The 24,027-nt window shown below is 30.1% G+C and overlaps 1 protein-coding gene across 10 annotated transcripts in view; it reads left to right on the top strand.

The window, feature by feature from the left end:
* Positions 1–24,027, top strand: part of Mi-2 (chromodomain-helicase-DNA-binding protein Mi-2 homolog) — a 73,439-nt gene that overhangs the window by 40,820 nt on the left and 8,592 nt on the right. For all 10 annotated transcript variants that reach the window (XM_087153124.1, XM_087153126.1, XM_087153130.1 and 7 more), the window contains 9 exons: positions 1,276–1,462; positions 1,588–1,839; positions 3,655–3,793; positions 3,874–3,969; positions 6,401–6,635; positions 7,830–7,962; positions 9,643–9,743; positions 9,837–9,931; positions 10,449–10,688. In XM_087153124.1, the coding sequence (XP_087009250.1) occupies positions 1,276–1,462; positions 1,588–1,839; positions 3,655–3,793; positions 3,874–3,969; positions 6,401–6,635; positions 7,830–7,962; positions 9,643–9,743; positions 9,837–9,931; positions 10,449–10,688 (1,478 nt within the window). The remainder of the gene's footprint in view (positions 1–1,275; positions 1,463–1,587; positions 1,840–3,654; positions 3,794–3,873; positions 3,970–6,400; positions 6,636–7,829; positions 7,963–9,642; positions 9,744–9,836; positions 9,932–10,448; positions 10,689–24,027) is intronic.

Consider the following 24,027-nt stretch of genomic DNA (forward strand, 5'->3'; position numbering starts at 1 on the left):
CTCTGTTTTGCGGATATAATCGTGTGGGCTGAAGAAAAGATTATATCTTTTTTTTTCGGTTTTTTAATTAACAATTTTTTTTTTTTAAATTAAATGTTGTTTGTTATTTTTTTACTTATTATTTCCCACCCCCTTTTTTTCATATGTCTATAATTTTTCTTTGTTTTATTCTTCATTTTGAACTTATATATATATATATATATATATATATATATATATATATATATATATATATATATATATATATATATATATATATATATATATATATATTGGAAATTGAGTGGACTCTGTTATTACTTTGTTAAAATGTGAAAAATTGTTACAAAAAGCCCAATATTTGATAATTCAGCTCAGGTTGAGGCATAATTAAAGGTTCTTATGTCTCTAAAAACACATTACTTTTTATTTGAAAATTAAGACTGCATATAAATACTTAATTAATGTTCTAGGTGAACGAAATTTTAAATATCATTAGCGGTTTAAAATAATTTATTCTATAAAAAGATTATTGAAGTCATAAAGTCCTAAGAAACTAAATTTTACTGTAATAAATATTATCATATCAGTACATGCACTTTTTGAGGAAAGTAAACATTAACTTTTTTCCCCGTATAGTAACTCTGTGTATTTATTGATGACTAGTTATATATCTGTTCTCAGTACGGTGTTGGAAAAATCGAAGTAAATAATCAATGGATTAGTACTGAGTAATGCTGAAAAGTCATACTAAAATTTGAAAGACATAATTAATAAAGATAAAATTATTCCATATTTTTTATTTATTTATTTGATATCAAATTTTCTCCTCCCTAGTAAATTTTATTAGACTAAACGAAACATGTTTTAAGTAATTCATCCCATCCAAAGTAAAGTAAGTAATCCTGATATAGCAGAGGTACTGAGTATCCATACCCAAACAATTTGAAACCTTTTGGAGAAAATGAGACAGACATGTTGTCTCAATAAGTCTTTTTAATATTTGTAAAACTTAATATATAGAAGTTACAGCTGGGAATCTTAACTGAAACATGACAAAATTGGAGTATGCATGATTATAAATCATAAAATAGGACCTTTCTGCTATTAATTTCAAGAGATAGACTTGTTTTATTGTTTTAAATTTTTTTTAAATGCTGCTAATTTAAATTTCTTAATAGAAAGTGTTATTAGAACCGCTGGGCATGAATTTTTGACCTTTAAATAATTAATTTATAGCTATTTAAAAATGTGTTAAATACTATGTAATTTTTATTAAGCACTTCACATTTTTAGGTTGGTGCGTGATCTGAGAGGCAAGTCTGAAAAAAATTTCAAGGCCTACGTTTCTCTATTTATGCGTCACCTTTGTGAACCTGGTGCGGACAATTCCGAGACATTTGCCGATGGCGTGCCTAGAGAAGGTCTTTCTCGCCAACATGTACTAACAAGGATTGGAGTAATGTCCCTGATTAGGAAAAAAGTGAGTATTATTTCTAAGGCAGTTTTATAATTTTTTTATGCAGTTGATTTTAAAAAAAAAGGCCATTTCAAATTATGCAATTGATTATTGTGATAGTATATTTATTCACTTATATTATTATTTAGGTGCAAGAATTCGAGCATATCAATGGTCTTTATAGTATTCCTCCTGGTGAATTACCGAACAAATTACCTGAGGTGCCCACATCGTCAGCTCCCACAAGTGGTACAACCACCACTACTCCCACAGATAGTAAAGAATCAACGCCTGCTCCCACCCCTGCTTCAACACCAGCTCCTACTGGTGCTGAAGATGCTGCTAAAGATGTCAATATCAAAGAGGAACCCGAAAGCAAAGAAAAAGTAGATAATCCTGAGGTAATGGTGCTTTCATGTAATATGCGTTCTATTCGATATTGTCCTAAATATATGAGACATTTTTGGAATACATGTTTTTGTTGCACATGGAATGTGAAAAATAAACTCAACTCTCTGTCATATTAGATATGATATGAATCATTTAATTTTAAAAAAATTATTTTTTTACTCAAAAAAGATACATATATATAGACCAGGTCATATAAATGAAGGTCTAAGTATATTTGAGGTTAAGATATATTCTTAAGACTCAATTTTGTTGATAATAAAAGCTTTGTCCAAAGAATACAAAGAGAAGGGGCGACTAAATTTATTTAATTATAATTTTGTATTAATTATATGTAAAGTAATAGGCTGTCTTGTTATCAGCTAATATTTTAATTATATCTAACTTAGTTTTATGCATATTTAAATAGAAGTTCTAAAAAACTTATTAGTTAATATATTTTAATAATGAAGAAATTACAAACAATTAATTTTTCTTGATGTTTTCTGATTTTTATTAACTCTTAATTTGATATCCAACAAATTGGCATTCTATTTTTGCAATTTTAATTTGTAATAACAATCTTACTTTCGAAACACTAAGTATTTTATTAATGTTTGATGCTATTAAAATATTTATTCAGAACTTTAGCTGGTAGAAATATAAAAATGAAATAGATTTTAAAATCTGTTTTATTTTTCTATTTTAATTGTTTATTGACCTATTTAAAAATCAGGAGTTTCACTTATTTTGTTCATTGTTAACTATTTGATTAAAAGTGAAAAATTAAAGTTTAGAATTCAATTTATAAAAGAAAGAAAAGCCTTTCTAATGAGTCTTAGATCATTTAAAGAAAGTTGTCTGTTGCAATTACATAAATTTTTTTCATAGCATCAGTTCAACACTTCTTTGTTCAATGTGAGGTATTTTTTTTTTCTGCCAAGCATTTTCAATTTGTAGGTTATTCATAATATTAATACTAATTTACCAGTAAAATGAATGAAATACATCTATTCCGGGTGCGTAGCTTTTTTAAAAAGTGCTTAAAGGTGCTTATTTTTGATTAATTTTTTTAAAAAGCCCTTAAAGGTGCTTTTTTTATTCAGTGTTTTTAAAAAGTTCTTAATTTTTCTTTGCTATAACGATTGTTGTTCAAAATTGCAAAAAATGCATTATTTTTACAATTTTCTCTGCAATATTTATCAGAAGCTAGTTATATCATCATGATTATGTCAAGGTTTTGAAAATGTTATTGAATTTTATTGGTTTTACGTTTTTAAATGATAGAAAATTTTTTTTTTATTCCTGCACAAATCCTAATTATGAATTTTTTTTTTTGGAAGGTGATTAAAAATATTTTTTGAGTGCTTGAAAAATACTTAAAAGGTGCTTATTTTTTGATTGAAAAACTGGCTACACACCCTGCTATTGTAATTTATAACTATTTCAAACTAAACATTTAAATATTATTAACATTTGAAAAATGTTTCCAAATTGTATAAATTACTGAACTGTGCAGGAATAATTGTCTTTAATCTTTTGCTAATTGTTGAAAAATACCTTGTTCTCACATTTATGATTAGCACTATCGTAATCTTTATAACCTATTAATTTTTATAATACATGGTTAAGATTAAGTATTAAGCCCTTATATAAAGAATAAGTCATGTTAATTCTTTAAACAAGGAACAACGCAAGGATAGAAATGGTACGAGGCAATGTATAACAGTGCAAGTTAGGAAAAACAAATATGCTTTTTAATTCCAGGGCACTTAGGTTATTGCTGTAAAGTCTGTTGGTAAAACAAATTGTTGTTGTTTGAATTTCAGACTAAAGAACCAGTTAAAGAGAATGCTGAGGCTGCTAAAGAGACAGAGAAAAAGGATGAAGAAAAGAAGGAAGAAATAAAAACTGAACCAAAAGATGATGAAGTAATGGAAGTGGATTCTTCTGTAGAAATCAAAAAAGGTATTTATTAGAAGTTATGTTTGCTGTAATTAATGCTGTTGGAATTAAAATATTTTAAACCATGCCATTTTTTTTCACAGAAGAAAAAGAAAAACCAGAAGTATTTGTGGATGAAGATAAAGATGCTGATAAAGAAAATAAAGATAAATCACATGATAATAAAGAAAAAACTAATGGTTTGTGTAAATTTATGAAATTTTAATGTTTATTTATCTGTTTGTTTATTGTTAAAGTATGCTGTGTGTTTTAGTTATAATCACCCTTAATATAAAAGTTTCATAAATCAGAAAAAGTAGGATCTGCAAATTTTTTAGCCTAAGATCCTCGCCTACCCATCCACAAAGTGTCAAGGGCCAAGAAATATTGTGTTATTCATTGTTCTTAGTTGTCCTTACATTTCTGATAATAAAATATTTTATCCTAATTTTTAACTTTTTGCCCTGATATTAAGAAATATATCAAAGACTCTGTCATCAAAATTCTATGGTATTTTATTAGATTTGATTAACAAAATTACTTGATTAAATGATGGAATAGCACCTTTTCAAGTTCATTTGTATCTTAGTTTCGTATGAGTTTCCTTAATAATAATAATTGAAAATATGTTGAAGTACTCTTATTTTTCAATGAAACTGGGGTACCTAATACCTACTATAAAATACCTTATACCCAAACTTACCAGGAGTTATGCTTACTTACCGAAATACCCCTCTTCCTCATTCTGTCTATAAAGTTCTAGATATATGTTTCTATAAGGCTCACGTATGAGTTATAAATAGGTAATTTAATGGGACTAAATTATGAAAAGTCAGAAATACTCAATAGTTTTTCAGTAAATCATTTTTTTAAATTACAAAGCAATAGATAACAAGAGGGGCAAAAATGAATTCAACAATCCTTCTAGTGCAATTATTTGTTATTTTAAAGAATTAAAGGGTAATAAAAAATAGCTATAAAAATGGTTTTAAAAGAACTTGCTAGCAATTTTGAGATACAACCGTTCTTCTATATACAATTTCCCTTTTTTTTAAAAAAAATAAAATAATCTAATGAACCATTTGCTGAATTCCAAGATTTGCCTAATATATGTTAAGTAATGTTGTAAAGATTTTATGACTCCTGTTCTACAAAATATTGTAAGTTTATTTATTACTCTGTAATATTTTCTGAACTATATTATGCCTGAAATTATCTGTGACTATTAAAGTTGCTAAAGAGAATGTATTTTGTTCTTAATAGTCTAGTGTGAATATATTTAAAATGTCCTATTACAGATCAAAACAGGCCAAAAAATGTGATTCTTTTGTAAAATATTGCCTTGATTGTTATTTTGAACTGCCACAAAGCCTGTGTTGTTAAGAAAGAAAACCATCTAACTAGAAATTTTATTGAGTTATTTTTTTGTATGGTTTTGGGGCTGTTTTAAATATTTTTAAAGATAATTTGATACTCTTGCCCCTTCATTCCAGTAAGATGTATGGTACTATTCTTTTAAGCACTTAACGCTAGGTTTACGGGACACGTCATTTTGACGGATTTCAACTTTTGTAAGGAAAATTATAAAACCCATTTGAATTTTATTTTATCTCTTGTAATGACTTTTAACCATTGATCGAAGTAAATATATATTAAATGCTATTTACCTCAAAAGCGTCCATGTGGTATACCTATTTCTACGGACATGTGTCAATTTGACGTGATCATAATTTAGACAAAAATTGAAGTAAACAAGCAATTATCACATCAATAATAAATCGAAATGTACCGACAATACTTCGACTCGTTATCTCAAATAAAACAAGTGATAAACAACTGTTGCCGATAAGCAATAATAGAAAGAACAAACGCAGAATGTCAATTGATGTCAGAGTGTCAGATTTTGAAGAATTCAGTTGCTTAGTTCGAGTATTGAAACATAAAATACTACAATATTTCATAAATATATATCTCATATCTTCATTTTTTTTTCTTATAGTATACATATACATTGGTTTCTAAGTGCAGAGATGCCACCTGCTCCGGACACGCGAAAATAATTTTAAAAAATGGTAAATAACAACAAAGTAAATTTTGAAATATGAAGTGGTGAATTATTTAGAAATAGTGGTGGATGAAAATCTACTAAATTAAATTAAGAATCACAATTCTTTCATACATCAAACTGACGTGTGTCCGTAGAGATAGGTATATAAGAAACGTCCGTAAGCCTAGTGTTAAAATTCCTTTTAATTTTATTACCCAGCAAGAAAGAAATCTATGGTACAACGGTACCTACCTTATAAATTTTTGGGGCAAGTTTAGTATTTAATTGCAATTAGCAATTTCTTTTTTCTTTTTGTTTGTTTGAAATTTATGTTGTGAATTTTTAAATATAATCAATATAAATTGTGATGTGCAAAATTTTGCACATATCAGTCCTACAACCTTAGACTGAATTTGAACCCCTGTGCAGAGTATTTTAATTTTCTTTTCTTAAAATTGTCTGCCAAATTTTCGTGTTATTCAAAAGAGAATTAAAATTATTTTGTTAACTTGTTTTGTTATAACTTCTTTGTTCAACAGAAGGCCTATAACTTTTTAAAAAAATGTTTTGAATTGTTTTGATAGATAATAACAAAGCTGAAGTGATAGAGATAAAAGATGATGAAAAACCTTCCAAAGATGATGGGAAAGAAGATGGAGAGTCCAAAGGTAAAAGAAAATTCATGTTCAACATCGCTGATGGCGGTTTTACTGAGCTTCACACATTGTGGCAAAATGAGGAAAGGGCAGCTGTTCCTGGTCGAGAATATGAAATATGGCACAGAAGACATGATTACTGGCTATTAGCTGGCATCGTCAAGTATCCTTTTAAAGCGTGTGCACTTATTTTGAATTATGCATATTATTATCAGGGTTCCCACAGGTCAGAGAGAACAGGGAAAACCTGGAATTGTCAGTAAATTTTATTTCAATTCCAAAAATCAGGGAAAGTTGCAATTTTCTTACAAAAACCTGGAAAATTCCTTCATTATTCCTGGAAAAAACCAGTCTTAAAATTGTAGCAATACTCAGTTATTGAGGTTCAAATTAATTAATTCTAACATCTAAGTTTAAAAATAAAAAAAGCTTTACAAGCAAATAAATCCATTATACTCAAATAAACATGCGCAAAAGTTGCAGACAAAAACTAGAAGAACTATATTGCAGCTTTTGTTGCTCGTGTACCCAACATAATTTCATTCAAAAGATGTGTGGTGGTGTTGGCTGCTGATAAGTTATAACACATTTTATTATTATATTTATATTGTATTCTTTCTATCACATTTTACTATATCTATAACTATATTTAATATATCTCATTCAAGAAAAGATGTCAATTCTTTGTTGTAAATTGAATTTGCAATAGATTTCAGTACCTTTACCCTTCTTTCTTGCTTCATCCTTTTGTAACTCTTGCCTTTAAATTTTTACAATAAGTGTTAGTCACACCTATTGCTCTGTTCTTATTGTTCACGAGTGGCTCGACTTCCTTATTTGTTTAAAAATTGTATGTTATAAAGCTTATCTCTTATTTGCTAAAAGAATTAAAATTTCAAATTTTTTGAGGGGGTCATAAAGAAAATGAAACATTATGACTCGTGAACATGAACAAACTTTACTCGTGAACAAATTTGATTTTAAAACACTGGATAATCATTTTTGTATCATATTTATTTTTGTTACAAAAAATTAGATTCATTTTGGTATATGTAATATAAATTGGGCACTTAATATTTAAAAAAAAAATTGCGTCTTGACTCATTATCCTCAAATAGATCAATTTGTTGAGTCAAACTAGTCAAGAAAATTATCGAATTAATTGCTTTTAGTCAAATAATGTGTAGATTAAAATTGATGAACGAAAACAATACTGCATTATTGATGGCTTTATACTTGTAATTAATTACATTCTATCGACTTAGTTTTCATCAATTAACTTTTCATTATTTTTTAAGTATGTTAATTTGCTGTACTCCTTTTTTTTTGTGTTGTACTTTCCTTAACTTTTTCTTAGACATGGTTATGGTAGGTGGCAAGATATTCAAAATGATTTTGCCTTTAGTATTATAAATGAGCCATTCAAAATGGATGTTGGGAAGGGAAACTTCCTAGAAATAAAAAATAAGTTCCTTGCTAGAAGATTTAAGGTAATTTGCTATTTCATTTTACATATTTGATATAATTCATTTAAATACATTCATTCAGTTAACAGAGAGTCAACTTGACTAATTTTAAAACTTAAATTTATGTCTTTGATAAATTTATCATTCAGTTCCAAATACTAATTTTGTAACTTTCTTAATTTTTAGCAGTTTATAAAAAGTTAAATATATGTATATGTTATCGGCAAAGTATGAAATGATTTATATGTCACACGTAGGCATTCTATAGAATGCCAAATGAGAAACCGGCAAAGTATAAAATACATCTCCGATACTCATCCGATTCGTCAAAATGTCATTCAAAAATGACAAATTCAAAACGTCATCCGATTTTATATTAATTTATTCGTTGATATAGTTACATTTATTCGATATTTTAATACTTACTGACGATAGATTAGAAGAAACATTAGTGTTTGGAGTATCGGGCAAATATATGCCGGGCAATGGCACTTGACCTTAAAAAAGTATCAGTGTAGGGTATACCGGGAAAATGTATACCAGGCAGTGGCATTAAACCTTTAAAAAATATCAGTGTAGGGTATACCGGGCCAATGTCTAGCGGGCAGTGGAACTAGACCTAGTATATATTTCGGACATTTAGTAAAGGTCTAGTCATACTAGGTCTAGTTAAGTGCCATTGCCCGGTATACCCTGCACTGATGTGTTTTTCAGGTCAAGTGCCATTGCCAGCTATACATTTGCCTGATACTCTAAACACTGATGTTTCTTCTAATTTATCCTCAGTAAGTATTAAAATATCGAATAAATGTAATTATATCCACGAATAAATTAATATCAAATCGGATGTAATAAATAATTCGGACATTCACGAAAGCGACTATTTGATTGTCAACATTCACCGGTGAAAGTCAACAACTACCGAATTTGGTCATTCACAGTGACATGCACATCATTTACATGATAACCTCATCAGGACATTTATTTCATACTTTGCCTGAATAGCATTTGGCATTCTATAGAATGCATAGGCATTTTATACAATTCTTAGGGAAAGTATGTAATACTTCTCACATTTCATACTTTGCCTAAAAACATCAGTGTAGGCATTTCATACTTTGCCGGTAACATATATATATATATATGAATAAATATACCTAAAGTGACTGGTATAAATTTTTTAAAGTATAACTTATTTTATTATATATTGGAGAAAAAAATGTTAGAATATTTTCTGCAAATAAATTTACAGTTTATAAGATTCAATTCTTTTTTAGATAATAAATATATTTTATATTGTCAATATATTTTTGAATTTATGTTAAGAAAATGCTACATTTTACAAGCATATATCACTTAATGAACTGCAGCATTTTTCATGTTTCCTGAGGGCATAATAAAAGCTGAAATTAATTATTGATAAAATTATAGTCATTGTTGATAATGACATTAATCTTTTTTGTGTGTGTGTGTTTATGTATTTTGATTTTAAATTATTTGCCTGAATTTTGATAATACATCTTGTGATTGTGTTACAAATCTAAAATTAATATTTTAGTTGCTCTTTATCTGCTCAATCATTTTGTGTAAAGTTGAATTTTAAATTATAATTATTAAATTATTTCATTATCTTAAATGTGTATTTTTTAATTGTTTATTAGGTATTTTAAAAAAGAAATTGGTTAATTTAATTTCTTTTTATAGCTTTTAGAACAAGCATTAGTAATAGAAGAACAATTAAGAAGAGCTGCTTACTTAAATCTTACACAAGATCCTAATCACCCAGCTATGGCTCTGAATGCTAGGTAAATATATCTTTTATAATATGCATTTTAATTTAGATGTATGGTAAATTGTTTTGCTGAGTGTTCCTTATTCATATCTACTTTTCATCCTAGATTTGCTGAACTTGAATGCTTAGCAGAATCTCATCAACATTTATCGAAAGAATCATTAGCTGGAAATAAACCCGCTAATGCAGTCCTACACAAAGGTAAAAATACATTGTTTAATAATCAGAAGAATATTCTCGATATTAAGAAAAAGTAACTGTTTTAATAATCAGTTTTTGTATAGCAGCCCTGTATTATTTATTAACTTGTAAATTTTATATTAAAATAAAGAAGATATAGTTGATTCTAATAGTTTTAGTGATGCTAAATGAAATCGTGACGGAGGTGGATTATTTTTCACCTCATAATCAAAAATGCTGATATACATACATATATTGAGAATTCTAATTCTCTAGAGGGCTTAGAAAGTATATTTATTTGGAAGTTTTATATATATCTTTCTGTTTTAAAAAGTTTTTTAATTGGAACTATTGTAGAGAGAAAATAACTAAAAAGATATTTGTTCTAGCTTGCATAATCTTTTATTTTCAGAATTTCTAATTTTCATCATTTGGCTAATTTATGTTTTAAATAAAGTACATATTTGGTCTCAATTTAATAATTTTATAAAATCATACAACTGTAGAGTTTAAAAAAGAAATTTTTTTATTTTTGTAGTGCTCAATCAGCTGGAAGAGCTACTGAGTGACATGAAGTCAGACGTGAGCCGCCTACCTGCCACTCTGGCTCGCATTCCACCAGTCGCTCAAAGACTTCAGATGTCTGAGAGGGGCATTTTGTCCAGGCTGACCGGCCAGCCTCAGCCCCAACCGAACCTGAACACTACAGTCCAAGGAGGAGCTAATTCTCAAGGCCAGAGTCCAGCATTCGCCAGCACACCCCAACAGCAACAGTCAGGTTTGTCCAAATAACCATCTCCTGCTGGACTTTCAGCTCTCTGTGCATGTGCTAGCTTGCACACGACCAAAGAATGTGGTGATTAGGGTGTTTCACCTTCCAAGTGCAACTAAGGCATGCAGTGTGTGGTTCCCAGTATTCCTACAAGATTTGCACTTTTTAAACCCTACTCACCTTGTGATAAATGGACTGGCTTGTTGTGTTTGTATAGATACCATTGATAGTTTTGGTCATTTTTTTTTCTCTCCCTCCTTCCCTGTCCTTTTAATATAATATCCCATACTTGTAAAATACATATATTCTGGATGTTTTATAATTTATTTTTGTGGAATTTAATATTTTTGGAATAAGAAACATGTTTTTATATTGATTACTTTTGTAAAAAATTAGAAGAAGAAAAAAAACAAATTCTTCTGTTCTAGAAAATTAATTCAAAATTTAGTTTGGTTTTCTAACAGAAATTAAGACATTGTTGTATTGTACAATGAAATGCATGTGTGGTTTTCTTTTTTTGAGGTTTGATGCTTGTCACCAACTGCCTGCTGGTGAAAGTGATATATTTACATAGTTCCTTTGCATTGTTCATTATACAAAGCATGTATATATTGATATATTGCATGTAGCCTGACTCAACTAATGTCTAATTTTGTTCATTGTTTGCAATAATGAAAAGTGAAAGTGCTGAGAAGTTTTTTTTTTTACTTCAATAATATAATTTTTTAGTTAAGATCGAAATTCATGCTGTTATTGACTTTTAACTTTCTTTTCCAAGCGTAAATCATTAAGATTCAAAGGTTACATATTCTCATATTTTTGTACATAATATTCATTGACTTTGATGACACAATTCATCTGAAGCTATTCATATAAGTATTATGGTTTTGGGTACACTCTGTTTATGATAAATGTAATAAAAGTGCACATATTTAAAAAAACAAACATTAAAACTAATGTATTTGTGATAAGATTTGTCAAAGAATAATATTTTAAGTTTTAGCTTTAATGCTTAACATTAATTCTTGTGGCAAAAAAATTGTAGAACAGCAGTTTATGATAGTGAAATAATGTTTTAAAATTTATGTTTTGTATATATTTTTTTTTTTTCAAATTTATTTAAAAAAGATACAATGTACTTGTGGTCAATCAAACTGGTTAGATTTCTTCATACTTACCACATAATCTTTCTTATATATTTCTAAACATGCGCATACAAGTTAATTTAATGAGATTTTTGCGGAAAATGTATTTTGCACTTTTTAAGAGTGCTAAGAACCAGCAAGTGCGTTTAGTAGAATCACTTAAATAAGTGCATTGAGTACTGCAAATACCAGTTTGATTGACAACAAACATTATGACTCAGATTAAAATCTAATTCTCTATATTAATTATCTATTGACAACAGACATAAGGCCTCAGATTAAAATCACTTGCTTATGTTTAAGAAGTGAAATGAAAGCCCTTTAAAATATCAAATAATTTGATTCACAACTAGCCATTTTTAATTTCATTCTTTATACTGGAAATTTTGAAATATTGAAGAGAGTCGAGGCTATAGACATCTTACTCTAAAATCATTTTTATGAACTGTTTTTATTTATTTTTTGTATGTCATTTGTCTTTTGCATTTTCCTTTGCAACTATTGAATATGTAGTGCTCAATGTTCTTATTATATACATTTTGTTCTGCTAAACGCATTTGTTTTATTTTTTTTTTCAGTTGCTATACCCGCGAATTTCTCAGTTTATTGCGTATGTTAAATATGGATAGCTTCTATTGCGAGTATTTCTTTTCCCTCTTGCAATTGTGTTGAAGCTTTGCCTTCATTCACATTATTTGCTTTTTATACCTATGGCTAGGAAATTGTAAAATGACATTTGACATATTTAATATTTGCACAAAATTCACTTTTAAAACTTCACAGCAATCAACTATTTTGAAATCCATGTGTGGTAAAGAATTATAACACTTCTTTCATTTTCATTGTATTTTGTGTTGTATAATATTTTTTTTATTTAGTTTTTGTAAAGTGTTAAGTTATCTTCATTATTATGAGAACTTATCCACCTTTATAGTTTGGTTAATACTTATATTAATTAGCATTCCCTTATGATTTTATTTTACATTTAGATTATGACTGAATTTTAGTATTTTATCAGTTTCTAAAGGGGAAATGCAATTAATTCATTTGTATTTTTTTGTTTTTAAATAATAAATGTTTCACAATTCATTATTTATTTTTATTTATTTCTATGAGTTAGTACATCAAGTTTAATGAAAAAAGTTTCTCATTTTCTCTGATTAATAGATTTATTTACATTAATTAAGTGTCATTAAATCTATAAAATTTTAGTTTTCAAACATTGAATGTAAGATTTTATGGTTTTCTAGATGTTTTAAATATGCCATTATGGACTTCAAAAAATAAATATTTTTTGTTCATTAAAAATCAACTAAGGGTGATTGTGTTCCCGGCGTATCCCGGAATTTCGGTTTTTTCATATCATCCCTCTAATTTTAGAAGTGGGATCGGGGCGTGTGATCCCCTCCCCCTCAAAGCCATTTATTCACTGACTTTCGTGAATCAAAACTCGTGAGCCGACAAAATGTTCACTGCTATCTGAAATTTAAAGTAAGAATTCGGTTCTACAATTTATATTTTGAAACCTTCGCTAAATAGTAGGAGACTTTTTCAAAAACGTGACTCTTGCACAAATTATAAATTTTTTTATTTTCATTGTTTTTAGTGTTAGAAACTACGCCGAAATCCGCTAATACCACGTTTCATATTCACGCTGTTTTAATATCAAGCAGCGATTTTCTTATTTATCTGATTTAAAAGTTACTTATTGTTGATAATATTCTAGTGATTTAAAAATCCAAAATCGATTTTTGTATTTATAAGTTTTTGAAATTATTATGGGGGATTCGTATTCTCTCTAATTTAATGATAAATCCTCATCTGAGCATAAAATAACTCAAAGGCCAACATTCTTTTAATTAATTATTAGTGGCAATTCCCCTGCTAACTATTGCTCATCAACATTTGAAACTACTTTCACAGTTCTGTAAAGGTCTGTGCAAACTGAGTGCCATTTTAGATTGCTTCGCTCGCTTATTAAAATACTAAAATTTGAATACTATAACTGCAGTTAGACCTCGATATAAGGTCACCCTAAGGGACATCGCAAAAGTGACCTTATAAGCACGGTGACCCTGATACCGATTCATTAGCAATTTGTAACTAAGCACGTAAATAGTGCACATTATGATTTTCTAAAAATGGTAATACAAACGAAAACGATCGGCCATAAATTAAATATTTAAGTCAATAAATTTTAACAGAATTAGTAAAGAATTAAAGTAAGTTAGATTTTTTTAAAAATTTTTTTTATCTATACATCTATACATAATAATAAATGCGGCTGTGTGTGTGTCTGTCTGTCTGTAATCACAATATATCGCCCCAGAAGCTTCGCCCAGGCACGAAACTCGGCACATAATTGTGTTTTGACATAATGAAGAAGTACTTTTTTTCTTTTTCAAAAATTTTGATTAGTTATTTAGTTATCAGTCATTTTGTAAGTCTATGCTTTTCGTCTGCTTTTTCGTCTTCAAAGAGCCATATTCAAAAAACTATTAAAAATGCATATACTTTTCCCCACTCTTATAAATGTATGCTAATGCGAACCTCACAATTGAAATATTAATTTTCGACAACTTAAACCAATAATATACGAAGGAATTAATAATTTAATTGTAAAGTTCGCATTAGTTTACATTTATTAAAGTGGAGAAAAGTTTAACTTCTGTATTAAAAATGTGGCAACATATTCGATACGTAAATAGAACGCTTCGCTTTGATATATTTGTCGCTGCTCATAATTGTTATAATAAGTTTTTCTTCTTCTTTCCACGCTCTATTTTTTTTTTCTTAAGCGAAGACGATAATTTTTATAGCGATATTGTAGTACTTTGTACAACTAAAAATTCTTTTCACAACACTTTAAAAATATTTACTTTATTTTCTTTATATATACAGAGAACAGTCGGCAAAGAATTCGATTAGGTTGAAAAACATTTCGCTAAAAAGGAACGAATTCCAAAAGAAAAAATAAACAACTTAAAGAATAAAAATGCTGATGCCAGCCAATTTTTTGAAAGTTAACTTAGAAATAACAAACCAAACGATGTTAAATAACAAACCAAACGATGTTAACAAAATGACGTAGAAAGCGCAACTAGATCAAAATTATACAAGCACAACTAGATCAAATTATAATACCTGAGTGCTTGACGTAACAGATATAGAAATAGAATTTGATACTATAAAAAATTATATAGAAATAGAAATTGATACCATAAAAAATTTATTCGTTTTCGTGTTCTTTTCATGTATTTAGCATTTTAGTTTTTTTTTCTTAAGCGTTGTAGCTATATAATTTCAAACATCCTCAAGAGCTATAACACATCTGCAGCAGAACTGGATATGAAGACAAAATTGCTGGACAGGAACACTTTAATTGTCCACTAATCTTCAGATTTCCGGCTATGTTTTAAAAAACTTTATTTGTGAAAACCTTTAGCTTGGCGAACAGCTGGGCGCCTTTGGCGGCTAGTTTAAAATAAAGCTGTTTACAAATTTCCTCAAAGTGTACATACATACATTACATCTTACCTTATTTAAAATAATCATTTATACAGGTCTGTCTCGCTTTTGGTTTCATTTTTCGAACAATGTTTTCTAGATTTTAAAACTTCTCAAAATGTTCCTCAGCTCCCTCATGGTATGTAAAAAAATTTCGCATGACATTTATTGCATTGAAGTGGTTACAGCTACTTGGTTTAAAGCTTGAAGCACTTGGGTTACAGCTTCAATCTCAGGATCACTGTCATTGTCCTCACTCTCCACAACTTATAAAACAATTTCAGAAATTGTAGCTTGTTCGTTGGCTGCAACATTTTCCTAGAAATCGAAAAGCGTAATTGCCTTGTAAGGAAGTTAAATAGGCTTTTGTTAGAAAAGAGCTCCCCTCTCCTCAAATAAAAATGACCTTATAAGCGATAACGATTTTTAAAACTTGACAATATATCCGATAATCTAACAAAGAATTCCTATTCAGTGAGCCGTGACTTATATACTTTGGAAAAGTGACCTTATATTGAAGTCTGACTGAACATATAAATTTAGGTATCAAATATGAAAATTCAAATTGAAAAGGAGTTATTTCTATTTTATTCTTTTAATTTTTTTCTGGTATTTAATATGTTTAAAATATTACTGTTCTTAATGGTTCAAGGAAGTGATTTCAAATATGTTAATAATTATTGCAGATGATATTTTAAGTTACGAAATCAGATACAAAAACCTGCCTTCTCTGAATAAACATACTTTTTTCTTTGACGAATTCGGATTTCTGCCCCCCCCATAGTTTGGTCAGGAGAGTGCTCTAAAGTTTGGACCCCTTAATGCTAATTTTCCTTTTTGTGTATTTCGCTATGTCTTGACTTTTTTCAGCGAAATAAGAAATTTTATATAGCATGTTACAAAATTTGAGCAAAATCGGTTTCCCGAGAAATTAAATTTCAGAAAAGTCAGATACAGTACAGAACCCGTTATCCGGAAATCAGAAAACCAAAAAACCGGAACGAAATTTGATGAATTTTCCCGCCATTTTTTTTAAAAAAAAAAAAAAAAAAATTTTCCTCATAAGATTTTAGGATTTTTCTTTCTTTTTTGAAAGATTTTTACCTTACCATCATTTTGGAAATAATCATTAGTGTATTACTTCATCGTTTTTCCTTCTTTTTAAGATTATTTCCACAAAAATTTTTTTTAGTTGGGTTTAACAGTAAATAATACGGCTTTTTGTAGCGATTCAGAAAACCGGAAAAATCAGTTATCCGGAATAGCGATGGTTCCGATAGTTCCGGATAATCGGTTCCCTACTGTACTTGAAATTCGATTTCTGAAGAACTATTCGAGTGATTTTATTCAAATTTTTGTACTTTGCTATATAAAAATTACATTCTCTAAAATAATAAAAAGAAACTATACCTAAAAATTCAAAATTTTGACCATTATTAAATAAAATAATAAATATTTATTAAATATTATTTTTTGGATAGAATTATCTTTGAATCAACAAATTTTATAATTGTGTGTAAAAATTTCTAAATTCGCTGTAAAAGTTCTAGCGAAATACGCAAAAAGTAAAATTATGATTAAGGGGTCCAATCTTTGGAGAGCTCTCCTGACTAAACTATTGGGACCATATGCCGCAAATTGCGACTACCCCCTAAGTTTTGGGGGGTTATAAATCTGAATCCGTCTAAAATAAGGTATGTTTATTCAAAGAAACTATGTTTTCGTGTCTAGTTTTTACTTTAATTAATGTCAGCACTAATTAATTTGCATATTTGAGGTCACCCCTTCATACCATTAAGAATGGGTCCTAGAACTTAAAGATCCGATCATTAGATCAAAAGTTATTCAGAATGGTCCTTTTTTTGCGCACTGCTCCATCAAAATGAAAATTAAAATCGAATAGCTTAAAAGTGGCACTTACCCGTTAAATTTTTTTCCTAAAATATATTGAAAGGATAATAATGATGACTGAGGCTTTAAATTTGGTTACGTCCAGTAGATGAGGGGGGGGGTACTCATTTTTTTGCTAACTTTTCGGTACTATATCTTTTTTTACAAAAATCGAATTTTTTGAAATGGTCTAAAGTTTTCAATTAGTCATAAGATTGAGAAAATAAGTCTTAGAGCCATAATTTTTTTAAAAATTTTATATCGGAAAAATTTGTCAAATGAAACCATCAATATAAATAATTTAATAAATTCAAAATTGAAATAAAGTGAGAAGCGTTACTCACGTTTAAACATATTAAGCACGTGTCTTTAAAAGAAAAAAAAGATTCCTCTGCCAAAAATAAAGACTAAAGCAACTGAAATACCTTCTGATAGTTTTTGAGTTAAGATAGTCACCCCCCCCCCACCAGTAGTTTTTCTTTATTTTTCATATGGAGTAAATTTGTGTTCAGAATTCTAGTCCAATTAAGTTAATAGGTTTTTCTGGTCTAGAGGTCCGATTTAAGCCTCATAATTTCGGTAAAATTACAGGATAAGTTCTATAATGATTTCCTAGGTTTATTTCGTTACCTCTCAGTTTCATTAAATTTTTTCTAAATCGCAAAATAATTATAAATTAACGTATAAGAATGATGGTGAACACAGGGTCCTCAGAGCTCCTATTATTTCAGCACACCTTTTTCTCCAGTTATTTCCGACATTTTCTTATTTTTTTAAAAAAAATCACCTCTCTTTTCTGCTATTCCCCCTATGAACAGTGCCAAGCGCTAATAGACGGGTGTGTAGCTCGATCTGCGTATTGTATAAACTGAAACAGATGATACCAAATATTAACGATTATGTATAAGTGTAGCTGTAGTTCGAAGCGAAGAAAGTTAAAAAATCTGAAAAATGGCGACCTTTTGAAAAAATGAAAACCAAAATCGATTGAAATTTCGTAAAAAGTTTACTTTTTGTTTGCCGCAACCTTGGATCTATTTTTTTTTATAATTTCGGTTTTTTTTTTAGGCGGGGGGACTTACGGAAATGCGCGTTGCCCCGAGCATTCCACACAATCTGCGTTGCGTTTTTATCATAACTCGGACGTAGTGTTCCCAATTCGAATACCCATTGCACCCATTTTGCTAGCGATCCCGAAGAAACCGTATACGTTAAAACTTTAAGCAAAATATATAGAATAGACTGCAACAACAACTGTTGCAGACTGCAACTGTTTGGCATTAACAGCATAAGTAATACGGTGCTCGTGGAACCTTAGTTGAATGTCTTGCCAACATCTTGTTGAATATTAACTGCAATGATAAAAGGTGCGTTAGAATGGTGCAAAACCCAATGAGTCGCTACATTAGCTTATTCTCGCAGCACTGAAATACAATCAAATAATGAACTTCATTGACTGTTTTTCTCTGTCGGAAGGAATTCATAATGCAAAACATTATCTTGATATTCAAGTAGCTTATACGTAATACTTTTAGTCTTGTTGTTTCTAATAACACTTTGGAATAAGCCAAGCTTGCCAGCTATTAACCTTGTGAATTAAGTCAGGTAGGCGCGCCTTTCATTTGACAAGAGAGCACTGCAAGAGTGAAAGTGCGTCTCTGAATCAGAACCCCTCGGATAGATAACAGCACCACTCATTCGTGAGGCCACTTCCTCAATTAAGACATGGATTTGAAATCGAAGGGAATTTTCTCTAGATTCTTGCACCCCTGGTACTACTCAGCGACTTAACATAGGACTTCAGATTCAACAGATTTTACGAGTACGTATGGATGGTGTTTTCAATATAAATGTAAACAGTTACTATCTCGAGCTGAATACCTGCTCTAGTTCCGGTTAGAAAGTTTGCAACAGCTTATTCTGCGAGGCGATATTTTCAAACTGATAATTTTGTTTGCAGTAAAAGAAGTAAATTAGATAATTTCTGAGCTCAAATCTGCCGTATTTCATAAGATATTAATGTTATTAAGTAATTCTGGTGAGTTTGAAGTGAAAATTTGTTTTAGTTATTTATAGATATATTGTTAAAAAAGCTGACATGGTTGCTAGATTTTGAATAACTCGCTTTTTTGGCAGTCTTGATTTGGCCTTTTTCCATTTGTTTGTTCTTGTTGCAAGCTGTGCACCATCTTACGCTAGTGTTACTGTTAACACCCTGAGCATCGTAAACAGAAGTATTGCTAGCATTGTAAACACAAGTGATAAGCAATCGAATACCACGTTTTCAAGAATCTCAAAACTAAATGATCACGTTGTGAGACAAGTGGCTTTAAAATACATCGGAAACAGTAACCCGGAAGTATAGGCGGTATGGGGCTTGCAGCGTTCTCTAGTGTAGAAAACATCATCCATATAAATGTAAACAATCTCGAGCTCTTGATCTGCTCTACTTCCAGATCGAAAGTATATAGTTGCTTATTCTGCGAAGCGATATTTTCAAACAGATAATTTTATTTTAAATAAAAAACAATTATATAATTTCTAAACTCAGATCTGCTGTATTTCATAAGATATTAAGTATTCTGGTGAGTTGAACGTGAAAATGTATTTTAGTTATAAACTATAATAAAGTTAAGATATTAAAAAATCTAAAAACTGAGAAACGGTTAGTTTTAAATTTTTACTCAAAACCACAAAACGCCGCATTTTATCGTTTTAAATTTTTACTCAAAACCACAAAACGCCGCATTTTATCGTTTTAAAGTTTCGAGTAAAAATTCCATATAAGTTTTAAAAATTATCAAACGCGATATTACTCTTAATCTGATAAAACAACTCTCTTTTAGAAAAGTATTGTGCTGTCTAATGTTGGAATAAAATCAAAAGTTTGTTAAATTCAAAATAAATATCAAGAAAACACAAATTAAGAATTTAATCTACCATCCATAATGGTACTGGCAGTAACCTTAAGAGCTTTTAAAGTTTCGGAGGAAAAAAATTAGCTGAAGTAAATCATGGAACTTAAAATGCTAATATTTTTTATTCCTCAGAAGTATTAAAATGTAAACAAATTTTGGCAGAATTACGCATTGGTAAAGTAACTCTGCAATAATTTCTTTACCATTTTTACCCATTGGCAAAATGGGTCGTGGTTTGGATTTGATGGCCTCCTCACACTTTTCAACTACAATAATCAAGAGTAATAGCGTTGCTACGGCGACCACTGCTGTTTGATAATTTTTTCAGAATTCCTTTTTTCACTTTTAATTTTGCAATTCATTAAGTTGGTGAGTTTATTTTTGAGATATAGGACCAGAGAGATCCTATAAATACTTCTTGAGTTGTGAATAAAAGCGAACTTCATAATTTGAACGATATTTTTGTTTTAATTAAGAATCGGAAATTCTAACCTACAGTTCAAACTGGATCGTTTTCAATATCGATTCAGGAGGTGAATATCACAAATAAAGAGGATCCAAACTCCCAAAAGTCAGAGTTGAAGCAAGGAAAAACCTAAACTTACCGAGGCTGAAAAAGCCAAAATGAGTAGACTAGAATACCTTAAGCATTACGCACAGACGGAAAAACGAAAGGATTCCGTTCGCAAGCATGAAGCCCGTCGTTCACAAAAGTACTAAACTGGTTGAGAGAATTGAACCCGACCGAATGGTGGCTGTTCTCCGAACCCCTTTCATGAAAATACGAGAACTGGGTGTTGATCACAAGTTAGGGATAAAAGGATCCATTGTCAAAGTACCCAATGACTTGCACAAGACCGTAGACTGTCTTCCACGTCTTCCAATATAAATGGTTCATTCACTATTCATGTAAAATTGGAAAAATAAGCCTAGCTTTCAAATCATATTTCTGAACTTGTAAAGCCGAAACGGGTGCCTGATGCAGCTTAGAATCACCATTGTACCAATCCGAAAATGTTATTATTGATCTCGATTGGCTGTTCAATGTCTATTCAGTCATCAGAAGAATTTACACGGAATGTGTCTGAGCTGCATTCAAAATTATATGCGAAATTGTGTACGGAGCAGTTCAGGATTAACAGTTAAAGATGTCCAAGATGAAAACACAGTACAGTTGCTTTTCCAAAAAAAATTAGACAACCATTTTGCCAATGGTTAAAATGTCGTGATCGCCTTGCGGCGATCACAATTGTTGTTGTTTTTTTTTTTTTTTTTTTTTTTTTTAAAATCATTTTTTCAGCAACTGAAACTACATGGTTTACTCTAGGTTTACCTGTATTCACTTTTTCTATACTTTAAATTACCAATGGAGTTAAATTGGTTTTAGATGGAAGAAATTAAAAACAAAAAAGATGCAGATGTTTGCCCGGGGTGGCTACATGTTATACCCTTCAAGTTAGTCCTTTACTGTAATATATAGTAAGCATAGATCAATGCAGTTGAAACTGAATTGGCGTATTGTGATCTGCCACGCCAATTACAATTGCCAAGGTGCCAAATTGATTTCAAACGAAAAATTAAAAAAAAATAAAGAATTGCAATCGCTTTATTACGATCACTGGTTACCCATTGGTCAAATGCTTCTTTTTTCTGATTTGACTCCGATAAACGCCACAACAATTCAAATCATAGATCGCAAAAACTGTCTCAATTGATGTTTGTCGTCGGATTGGTTTTCCAATCCTGGTAAAAAAAAAATTCTAAAATTATCAAACAGCAGCTGTCGCCATAGCAACGCATGCGCATTGTTTACTAACTATTACTTTTGAATATAGTTGAAAAGTGTGATGACGCCCAAATAAAGTGCGCACGCCATCAAACGAAACAACAAGACCATTTTACCAATTGGCTAAAAAAAAGAAGAAAAAAAAACATGTAGATGTTTGTCCGAAAGTTAGTCACTTTCTGCGAAGTTGTTTTTTTTTTTTTTTTTTTTAGTGTCAGTTCCTAGCGGGTCACTGCCCTGCCAAGTAGCCAAGACTTGGTGATTTTTCTTCCACAGAGCACGATTAGGAAATCTCCTCAATTTGCAATGGAGAGTGTCTTCGGTGCAGCGTCCTCTTAAGCCATTAATCGTTGATAGTTAACAAGTAATCGCCACTGGCGTCATTTTGTACCTACCTAACTACCCTATGCCCGATTCTTAAGTGAAGTCCCGGGACATTTTTCTAGCACACTCTGGCACTTCTTAAATGTCATTGCCACATATCCTGCACTAGGAATAAAACAGTGGTTCTGGGGTCTCAACTCATTGGACTTTCATTGCAGAGGACGCTGTATCACGGGCGAAACTTATTCTGTTTCACCTCCGATGGTAATTTACGATTTTAAGTTCAGAGAAAGTGAGTTCAGCTAAATCATGAAGTTTCAAAAGCTGAAAAAAATGTTTCCAAAATGCAAACAAATTATTGTAGGGACACTTTCTCCTCACCATATTGTTTTTTCTTCTTTTTTTTTCGCATTTTGTTATTTAAAAAAAAAAGTATCAGTGTTGAAAACTTCACGATTTTACCTGAAATCACTTTTTCTACATCTTTATGGAAAGTGAATTTTCGCCATGAAGTGTTTCTCCCGTAGTATAGTATCGTCCGAAGATCCCGCTGTGAGGATAAAATTAACACAACAGCAGAAGACATTACTTTGAAGACATCCATGGATGATGTTTTCCACACTAGGGGAGCACTGCAAGTTCTTTACCACGCATAAATCTGGGTTGTTTTGTTCACAGTAAATAATTTACAAAGACAATAAATAGTGAAGACAGGGCATGTAGTCATATAATAATAAACATGTGGTTTGAGAGGTATTAAAAACATGAAATTAGAATAAAAATCGTTATAAAACACTAATTACCTTGTTAACAATATACTAGCCTCGAAGTTTAAATTAGAACAACCTCAGTTTAGAACATCGAATGTATGATAAGAAAGTTAGATCCAACAGAAAGGGGAGGATAAACAGGGTTGCAATGTGCTAGATTAAAAATAAGTTCTTTTTTTCTGAAAATGGTAGAAAAGTTTCTTACGCTGGGAGAGTAACATGAAGTCATTGGGACAAGCTTATAATTGATACAACTTTGTGCGTTAAGTGATTAAACAGTTTCAAAAAGTAGCATTTTACTCCTTTGTGTGTACAAAGTTTATTAATATACTTTTAATAATGAAATGTTGGTGTCAAAACTCTGAATAAATATGCGTAAAAAAAGTTTCTGAAAGGCCAAGAGGCATTGGCATAATTTAAAAAAAAAAATTGGAAGTTATAAAAGAATAATATTTTTTATATGCATGGAAATACATAAGGAAAATTACGTCTTAAAAGTATAAAAAGTAACTTTCTATCTTAAGCCAATTTTGTGATATTTTGTTTGGACATGATATTGTCCGGTTTTTATAGAATCACCCATATGCACTTTCTCAATGTGCCTACATCGTATCTTTTTCATTCACATGAGTATCACTCTGCACTTCTAAGATAATTTCGTCAAGTGTGCTAATAAAAATATAGATTTGTCGGAATAAAATAAAATAAAATTAGTAAAGAAAATAAAACTGTTCTCCGTCCTCCATCACCAGTCGCACTTTTGCTATTGGCGATCGCAAAACTCGAATACGCCAACTGGGGAGTGACCGGTTTCATGCCTTTGACCCTTCTCCCTTTCCTCTCCTCCTCTTTTCAGTTGTATAGGAATATACTACGATATTTTCCCTTTTTATTTAATAAAAATATTTTTTTAAATTTCCGTGATGCTTTTCTTTAGAATTATGTTCAATGTAGTAGTTTTCAGTTCCATCTAGTTTTCCAACTTAAAAGATTTTAATCTATATG

This window comes from Parasteatoda tepidariorum, chromosome 10 (genome assembly GCF_982258835.1).
Source record: "Parasteatoda tepidariorum strain Cologne lab strain chromosome 10, Ptep-v5.0, whole genome shotgun sequence".
Taxonomy (NCBI): Eukaryota; Metazoa; Arthropoda; class Arachnida; order Araneae; family Theridiidae; genus Parasteatoda; species Parasteatoda tepidariorum.